Source organism: Bactrocera latifrons, unplaced genomic scaffold (genome assembly GCF_001853355.1).
Source record: "Bactrocera latifrons isolate USDA-ARS-PBARC rearing strain unplaced genomic scaffold, ASM185335v1 scaffold_3, whole genome shotgun sequence".
Classification (NCBI taxonomy): domain Eukaryota; kingdom Metazoa; phylum Arthropoda; class Insecta; order Diptera; family Tephritidae; genus Bactrocera; species Bactrocera latifrons.
The window spans coordinates 4,040,566-4,050,495 of record NW_017536629.1 but is presented as its reverse complement, the minus strand read 5'-3'; the positions used below and the strand labels follow the sequence as shown (position 1 = coordinate 4,050,495).

The window sequence follows — 9,930 nt, the reverse complement described above, 5'->3', positions numbered from 1 at the left end:
AAAAATCTCAAGGTTGATTGTTGTGCAATGTTCGCTAATTATTTAATTTCTGGCATGCGAAAGCAAAATAACATACGCGCTAAGTAATCACGAAGGTGCGCAGAGTACTCGAACATGGAACCAGTTTTTATTGTTTAATCTTTACGAAATATATTTAAAGTTTATGTGCAATCGCATCTCTAACATAACACATGATTACATACAATATTTATTATGCTAATATAGATTAATTCACCAAAAAACAGTAATGATGATAACATTAATTAAAAGCAAATACAAGTGTGTAAAAAATAAGTACTGTTCTAAATCACATTAACATTCGAGTACTATAAAACATGATTATCTACATATACTCGTAAACATATGCTTTTGCAAGTGGTTAATGATTGTTGATTTGTTAAAAACAAGAAAAGACGTTAACTTTGGTTGCACCGAAACTATGATACCCTTCATAAATACAAAATATTCCTCACAAGAACTTGATTTTGATCGACCAATTAGTATAATTAATTTCGCTGTGTAAACTGACGTTGAGCAATACCAGAAGCTCCCTCAAGATCGGGAAGGACCTCTCCGAGGAAGGGAGGATTCACGGGTTTGGCAACTGCGTGAGAACACATTTCCGCGAGTGCGCGTTCTCCAGAAAAGAGAAGATAAATATAACCCTGTTTTAGCTCAATTCTTGGACAAAAACATTGTGCAGCCTTGTGAGACAAGATGGGTACAAAGACATGATGCCGTTCTTCAAATCACAGTCGCCCTTTCAGAAATTGTTCAAGCGAATCGATTACAGTAAAAGCGTCGAATCTGATGCTTAGTGTGTTTCTGCGGAACGATTCAACCTTTCGAAAGCATCACTTTATAAAATTTTATTTTTTTTTCAAATGCTACACAGACGGCTGAAAACTAGGTGTTGAAATAAAAAAAACCAGGTCGTCAAAATCATCGAAACAATCACTCATCTTAAAGCTGTGAAGACTTCTACCATAACTGCACTCAGTGAATGCCTTGTTAGACGTTTTACTAGGCAAATATCGTCAGAAAACAAAGGACTGCAAACATCGCAGCTCACGGCAAAAGTATCGCTTTGGCAACAACAATGGAAGATGCAAAAGACTACCGGAACGCGAAAGACTTGGCTCAGAACAAGGATGCCCCAGCAAAGATTGAACGGCTTAGCTCTCCTCAACATAAACAATGACATTGCTGCGGAACCAGAAGAAGCATTAGAATGATTTAGTAAAATGAGCAAACAACGTATCGCGACGTTAGTTCTGCTTTCTCCACGTTGGGCAGAAAAGCGAAGCAAATGTGTCTGGTAGTGTACGAGGACAAGACCGCTGTTGATGAAGCGATGAGCTGTACCAGATGCACGACAACATTAACTAAACGATTTCTTCGGATATTGCACCGTTGCCTTTAATAACAACCCATTTAAGATGTGCTGAAGATAGCTCGTCAAATTAAATTTTTTTCTATAGAAGATTTTAATAACGTTCGTTCACTAGTTTGCATATTTAAAGATGGGCATGGCTAAATTGACCCAGCCCGTCATACTGACTATATATTTTATAGAGCCTCGGACTTTGTCTTCAAATTACTAGCATTACGAAATGCCTGTTCAGGGTATAAAAAATGTATGCTCAAGTGCAAAATTTATGAGTCAGTAATAATTAAAATTTTTTTTAAGTTTTGTTAGAATATTTTTTATTTGGTTCCTATCGAAGATGAAAGAACGAAAGCAGTGTTTTCGGCAAATTTTGATGTTTTACAGCAAAAAGGGTAAAAATGCATATCAAGCAAGACGAAAACTACGTGATGTTTACGGAGATGATGTTGGAGAATTCTTTGGATTGGAGAAGAATTTCTTTCCGGTAATTTCAACATTGAGGATGCACCACCTCATGAAAGGAGTCTTAAAGCCGATTTGGATAAAATCAAATTGTTGGTCAATGCAAATCGTCGAAAAACAACTCGAAGGTTTGCGGAAAGACTGAATGTGTCTGGCGCGACCGTTCACAAGCCCATGAAAATTACAGAAATTAAACGTTGAAAGCTGTTCAGAGAAAGTTAGAAAGCACATCATCATAATGACACCTCCAAGCAGTTATTGACCATTATAAAGTATAGTAAGCATTGGCTATATCATAGTCGTATGATTATCTCAAATTGGAAGGAACAAGAATACCTAAGCCAAGATCACAAAAGGAGAATCCTTTTTCAGTACATTTTATTTGAAGAAAAATATTGCATGATGCTTTGCCCCAAGCCTTGAATCGAAGTGGGATTGTCCGCATAGGCTTTAGACCTTACATAACCCAACAGGGAAAAGTATAGCGATGTGATATGACTCAATCTTCAAATCAAAAATCCAATAACGGTCACCATTTGCGGTTACCTTCTTATTGACAGCATTTTTGAAGAAATATGGACCGACGAGTCCACCGGCCCACAAACCACGCCAAATCGTTGTTTTTTTTTCTAGATAAAATGGTAGCTCTTGAATCCCTTCAGGTTGCCCTTCGTTTCAAATGAGGCAATTTTGCTTGTGCATATCCATCGTTTCAAATTTTGTTCAACGATGGGGTCGTTGAACCAAATTTGGCTCGAAAATTTTAAATGTGGAAGTTTTCAAGGCAGAACAACATAAGTTCAAAGCACAAACTTTATTGTGCACGCTTTCTGCGCCTAATTGTGGAATTGTACCGTGAGGATGTGTGAATAAATGGTGAATGTTCCCAGTTTCCTATAAATTGTCGATGGGTTTTTTTGAGAAGTTATTTCAGAACAAAGTTGGTATGTATACATATTTTAAGATTGCACATTATCTCTCCAGACGACCCCTAAAGAAAAAATTTCACTTTATAATTTTTAGACATTGGTTCAGACGTGACTTGATTGCAATTTTGTACGCAAAATTTGTGTAATTATTTTCAAATAATGAGGCGGTTTATAATTGTGGAACAGACCTTAAATCGCAATTAAAACAAACAAAAAAAAACATTAATTAAATAAGGATCTCTAGTCATTTTCTAACTGTTTAATCTCCCACTTGTAAGTGTGCAAATGCCTAGTTAGTAATTAATATTTCTGCGAAAGCACGCTCAATTCTATCTTTATAGATCTATTAGTAATTTTAAGGTGTAATCTTTCCGCACAACGTCTAATACAGTTATATAACGTGTAAATTAAGTAAATTATAACGTAAACGGTCATTACATAGTTTACATGAGCCGTTAATTCACTAGCATGGTGTTAATAAATTTTCCAAATACCTGTTTTATTACAAATACAGTAAACACTGTTATAAAAGCACTCTGAGTGCTTACTTGTGTTTTTTCTTCGATATTGATGAGAGAGAAAAAAATTCACGTTCTGCTCAACTCTTGGTCAACATAATCAGCCTACTGAGCATACTGTTCGCAACACCGTCACCCATCGAGAGACCCAGCATTCATTACTGAAAAACCGCAGTGGAGAAAATTTAACAGCCATAGCTGAGAGTGAACACAAAAACCGTCAAAAATTGGACTCAACTGCTGGTTGACCACGACACTTCAGTATTGGGAAAGCTTAGCCGACAGTAGCATAATTAAATATTGAATTGAATAACGTTTTCGATCGGCAGATACGATAACATATGACCTCTGGTTTCTCCTACAGAATTTCTTGATACACGTTACGTCTTTAAGACATTCCAATCAAGGCCATGTTGATCCTTGTTGAAAATTAAATGGTATTCGCGGTGATAGGTTCCCGCGATAGTTATTAGCGGGGACTTAGTAGTAATCACTGTGCTTTGTAGTAGTACAAGACTTCCTCAAAGCTGTGGTCGATATCGTTAGCAAACTGGGTGTTCCACCGCTGCTGAGACAACACATGACCCTACCAGCTGATGTGTAGGATTCATCATACCAACTGATATGGTGGTTGGTTCTGCATTAAAGCATAAATTGTTAGAATAAATAAATATTTAACGGCGCCAAAACACCCGATGCCACGATAGGGATCGTATGCTCAAGGCCTTATAAAAAATTCAGTACGACCTCCGCAATTCCTACAGGTTACTAAATATTCGCAAGTTTTTCCTCAAAACTTTCAGACCCCCTGGGGTACATTTCGACCACCTTTCTGCTTAGACCTGTTAAATTTTAAATAATCCCTATTTACAATGCTATCTCGCTGCATATAAAATTCAATAACCAAGTCTCTAATCTGACGTTTATGTGGTTGACATCGCAGGACGAAATCGGTATTTTCTTTTCTCTCCTCTATCATTATTTTTTGGGGAAAGTTTCCAAAAATGATAAAGGTTATAGCAAGCCAACTATCGGTTAAGTAACGAAATTCTTTGCATAAGTGGCCTTTCATCCCTTTCTTACGCATAGATCTACTGAGTGACACGATGTTCATTCTCATATTCCCATAATGCCAAAACGCCCTACATAATCCAAAACATATTCTAAACTCATAAACAAATAGATTCAAACGATGGCAACGCTTTATTCTGAATCAGCTGGCACAAAATATTTAATTTTAACCTCTATTCTCATTTAGTTATTAATAAACTTTAGCTGTTAGAAATAAAAGTAGCATATATTTCATGCTGGAGACATTATAAAACTAATAAATCCTTTAGTTATCACTGAGAATGATACTGAATAAGGCCAAGGTGTGTTTCAAGCAATTACAAGTGGTATGAAAAAGAAAGATACAATGCTGTCAATAGGAACTATCAACTGGCTATTTGTGTGTGGATTGGCATTTTGTTTGGGGGGAGTAGTTGTGCTAAGTTTCATGCCTTTGGGTTCAGGTAATGCTACTTCATTATAAAATATTGATGGTTATGTGCTCAGAATTGTTTTTATTTCCTTAGATTGCATATGTCCACTTAGCCGCGGTCAAAAGAAGACAAGCTCCGCATTGTACAATGTGCATTCTGAGTTAGATGGCACTGAGCTGAAAGCGGAGCACAAGTTAGCTGTGTTAGTGCCATTTCGTGATCGATTCGAAGAATTGCTGCAATTTGTGCCACACATGACAAAGTTCCTTAAACGCCAAGGAATAGTTCATAAAATATTTCTACTGAATCAAGTGGACCGGTATCGTTTTAACCGTGCTTCTCTTATAAATGTTGGTTTTCGTTTCACAAGTGAAGTGTATGACTACATTGCAATGCATGATGTGGACTTATTGCCGATGAACGACGCCTTGTTTTATAAATATCCCAGCGCAGCTGGTCCACATCATATAGCAGCACCTGAATTACATCCAAAGTATCACTACGAAACATTTGTTGGCGGTATTTTGTTGGTGCGTTGTGAACATTTTAAACAAGTTAATGGGATGTCGAATAAATACTGGGGTTGGGGCTTGGAAGATGACGAATTCTATGTGCGTATTAGAGACGCAGGTCTAAGAGTCACGCGACCAGATAATATTAATACTGGGGTCAACGATACATTTAGGTATTTGAAAAAGAAGTATTTTTTACAAAATCCTACTAATATACTTACTCTGTTATAGTCATATACACAATCGTTATCACCGCAAACGCGATACACAAAAGTGTTTTAATCAAAAAGAAGTTACACGTAAACGTGATCGACAAACAGGTCTGAATACCTTAAACTATCAAATATTGAAGGTCCATGATATGTCTATAGATGGTATCTCGATAACTGTTTTGAATATTCTGCTCGAATGTGACATTAAAGAGACACCGTGGTGTGATTGTTCCGGTAATGCCGCAGCCGCTTCTGCTGTGTCCACTTGATTGTTTTTGAGTCAATCAACTGTGCTATAAACTCTTAATATACCATCTACCATTTTGTATGAATTTAGTTAAAATTAAAATTTAATTTATAGTTCCTTAGTTCAATAAAAGTGACTTAAATAATTGAAAGAGGTGAAGTAATTTTAGCTTACAGAGGCCCGAGGGAATGAGATGAAGGACTTTTCATTTTTCGTCTGTCCTTATAAAAACGAACTAGCCCCTCACCTTTCGAGATATCTTTATTTGTGAAGAATGTTGTAGGGGTACAACTAAAGTTAGCGTTTGTGCTTGTACGCACCTCCTGAGTTCTAAGTTTAAAAATATGCCTTCAGCAATTCTCTCATAAATCATTCTTGAATCACTATGCATTGAAGCTATCGTTTCCGCTACTTTGTGTACATATACATTTGTAGTTTATATATAAATACAATTAAATTTTATATAAATGAGGGCAAACGACTTCACTTTTTTATCTGGGTATACACACACATAGTTGTATTTTTGAATATTAAATGTCCTATATAGTTTCTTAGTTCAATATAAAAGTGATACGCATCTACACCATAAAACCTATTTTAATAAACATGAACCATGCCGTATAGGAATGTCCAAAAAAGCACGTATGTACATAAGCCGCCCATGAAGTTATTGGTGAGCAAACTTTGGCGATTGATGAAAAATTTGCGCCACTGTGTGCCGGATTTTGCCAAAACCAACAGCCACAAAACGAATACTGATAAGAAGTAAAACAAAAATCCAAGCAGTCCATTCAGTCCCAAAATACCTGCAAAAAATATTTTTGTCTTAATGAATGTTTTTAGGCACAATAATTCTTTAGAATTGACGCTAACCTGCAGCACAACCGGATAGTGCAGCCATGGAAGTACGGCAATATTCTACAGCAGAAATATTTCCGCGTATAGCAGCCTCACTATAAGCGACAATCTCGCCAGTTTTTGTTGTTAATCTGCCACTCATTTCTGCAATAATAATTTAAATTTTAGAAACAAAAATATTTCGTATAGAACAATGCCGTGTTAATTTGTTAATTGAGTAAAGCGAATGTCAATAAGCAGCTGTTTCTATTTAAATCGATATAAAAGTTATCGATAAAAATATTAATGGAATGCTGGGAAAGAGTTAAAGTTTTTAAAGCTTTAAAAAGTTGAACCTATATATTGTTATTGTAAATTTTTTATTTAACAGGTTTTAATTCTTTTATTTTTAGTTCTTTATTGAAATGTCATAAAAGCATTGATATGACAATTATGCTCACGAAACAGAGCTAGCCTGTCTGCAGCTGATAACGTTGTTGTTTTGTGCAATCGAGTTTGGAATGACATTGGAATAAGTTTTACATACCTACATGTATGCGTAAATTAAATTCAAATTCGAATTTCAGTTTTTATTACATTTTTGAAAAGTTCTGTATTTGGAGATAAATTAAATATTTGAAAGTGAGTATGAGATTTGGAGCTACTCACATTTTCTAACAAATGGGGGGGATTGTTTAGTATCGCGCCGGTTAAGTATCGTTTATGGAGAAAAACAGGGTCGGGCTACCCCGCGATACTAAACACAACCCCAAATGGGTATTTGGTGATGCTTTAATATATGATACATACTCGAAAATGTATAGTTTTATATTATTGCAACATGTAATTTAAGATATCTTAATGAAATTTGGTATGCGCATTCCTTTTTGATGGACAGAATCGGGCTGTAATCGAAACGTAAGCCACAAACTTACACTTACACTAGCAACCACAGTATTGTATTGTATCCAACATCTTATGGAGCACACACTAGTTAAAATAAAAAACACTTTATATACTGTAGTTTTTTTAAAACAATTTTATTTATAAATTTAATTTATATTTTATAAAGATACTGATTTTCCGGAGCTGTCGATCGGCGTCGAATTGGATAATTGCGGTAGAGTGTTGAAGCGGCGCTGTGTATATGCGAAAATATGATGGGCGAACTGTATGGGACGAATTGTGTAAAAGAATGTGTTGTATCTGCTCAAGAGACCATCCTTTATGCTGAGTGGGTGGATGTACAAGTGTGGAGAGTTGTCTTGTGTGCGCGTGTGGTGTCGTCAAGTATTCGTGTTTGCTAGTTTTTCCGGATTAAGTGGGGCATGCTTAACTCATTTAAACAACATGTATGTATACCGTTCGCACTAAAGTCGGGTCTCAGTAGCCGAAACCGACGCGGATTTTTATCCGGTCAAGGACAATCCAGTCTGCACCATTCCTCGATACCACTTCTGCTACAAAAACAACAGTGTAAAATATGACTGAAGACCGAAAGAACTCTCGGAAACAGTACCATTTACCATTATACATTATATTTCCTTTGGGAATCTAACTCTTCTACAACTCTTCTATTGAAAAATAAACCCAAATTTACGGCGTGTGCATGCTGAGTAGGCAGCGATCTTCATACATATTTTCCACTAAACGAAAACACATACTTTTACATTTCATACAATAATTTATTATCGYCTTTTATTTCGAACAAAATATAAAAAATTATTGCAATAATATTTACTTATATATAATATCGTATTAAGTTATAGCTAAAACTGAGTTATAAAAAAAAAAAATTAAAAATTGATAATAGAAATAATTGTTCAGTTTAATATCTACAATTGCGATTACACGCGCGAATATATTCATTATAGTTTATTTATAATATTAATATTGATTTAAGCCCAATTCTTGTCTGACAAGTGCGAATTGTACAGATTATGCTACATTTACATATTGGCAAATAAAAACGGAAGAAAAATCAAAATGCTGTAAAGGATCATATTTAAAATATAATTAGCTTGAGAAATTCAAGAGCTGTGCGCACACAATTTCTTATGCCTGTGTATATATGTGTATGCGTGTCATTGCATATTGAATTACTTCACATTAGTTTTATTTTTTTATATAAAATCTAAGTGTTTGTTTTTTAATTAATATTTGTGTACTGTTGTTGTGTTGCAATTATTTATTATGTTCGCAAGTGTTGCATAATATGTCTGCCTGTGTAGTAAGTTCAATTATTGGTATATTATTTTTCGTTAATCTGCTTTTACTACGGTTTATGCGTTTAATTGTAGATATAACTAAGCAGTTTCATTTCTATGAACTATTCGCTGTGGTTTTGTTTCTATTTTTACTTTAATTGCATAATTGGTATTTTTTTTTTTATAAATATACTATATATATTTTTAATACATTTTTTTGCTGTTTTAACCTACATAGGTGAATAAAAAAGTGAATATCTCGGGGGCTCTACATTGTGCGTGTCGCCCGTGGAAATTTCACTGCTAAAGCTCAAGTGACTGAAAATTGCGTTAAAAAGTTACTATTTTCGCTAATACTAAGTGCATACGCGCTTTAATTATTAATTATAATTATTTATAGTCGCCGCAAGCAATACATACCAATGCGTGTATGTATGTTTGTGTATAGTTTTACTTATTTATTTTCATTTACGTTTCGTTGCATTTAGTGTAGAAAATTTCATTGCTATTGTGGTTTGTGTTGTTGCAATTACATATAGTTACATATATAAACTTACATTCGTACGTATTTAGTTTATTATTAATTGTTTGCTATTAAAGACTATGCGTTTAACATTAAGGTTAAAAAATTTTCAATCAGTCGAGCATTAGTGATATATGTATACGGTTTTATTATATTTTTATTTATGTTTTTATTCTTAATTTTATTTTTATATTTATTTTTTATTTATATTTACTTGTGTTTACTAAACTATAATATATTCATATGTGTTGCTTTAACTTTATTACAAAACGTTTCTTTGCTTCGTGCACTGACAAAGTTTTACGCCTACGCGCCCAGCTCGCTTTGCCACGCCTTAAACGCTTGCTAAACGGCTAGTCTCATGCTTATTACAATATACAGTTATTATCTTTAATAAGCTTAAAAGTATTTGTGCGCATGTGTTAGGGGTAGAACTAAGCTAGGAGCACATAAAAACAAATGACTCAGCAATTTCATGCTTTAAGGAAAAAATTATTTTGAAAAATCGTTAAGCAACGCAAAAGTTTAAATATAATTACAACAAAAAAATAATAATTAATTTGAAAAAAAAAAATTTTAAAATTAATATGAGAAAATAAACGAATTATT

General features: G+C 34.4%; 2 protein-coding genes and 1 long non-coding RNA gene across 3 annotated transcripts; 2 read left to right on the top strand and 1 right to left on the bottom strand.

Annotated features, from left to right (window-relative positions):
- The first annotated feature begins 4,521 nt into the window (after positions 1–4,521).
- Positions 4,522–5,905, top strand: LOC108970357 (beta-1,4-galactosyltransferase 7). Its single transcript, XM_018935688.1, has 3 exons — positions 4,522–4,813; positions 4,877–5,468; positions 5,527–5,905. Exons 1-3 carry the CDS (start codon positions 4,699–4,701, stop codon positions 5,774–5,776), a joined length of 957 nt encoding a protein of 318 aa, XP_018791233.1. The 5' UTR covers positions 4,522–4,698; the 3' UTR covers positions 5,777–5,905.
- Positions 5,906–5,914: 9 nt separating this feature from the next.
- On the bottom strand, positions 5,915–6,837 carry LOC108970358 (ER membrane protein complex subunit 6). The gene is made up of 2 exons (XM_018935689.1): positions 6,628–6,837; positions 5,915–6,560 (listed from the first exon to the last, which is right to left on the bottom strand). Exons 1-2 carry the CDS (start codon positions 6,752–6,754, stop codon positions 6,352–6,354), a joined length of 336 nt encoding a protein of 111 aa, XP_018791234.1. The 5' UTR covers positions 6,755–6,837; the 3' UTR covers positions 5,915–6,351.
- Positions 6,838–7,118: 281 nt separating this feature from the next.
- LOC108970382 lies at positions 7,119–8,578 on the top strand. Its single transcript, XR_001993476.1, has 2 exons — positions 7,119–7,233; positions 7,664–8,578. It is a non-coding gene; the product is annotated as an uncharacterized LOC108970382 (long non-coding RNA).
- Positions 8,579–9,930: the final 1,352 nt, after the last annotated feature.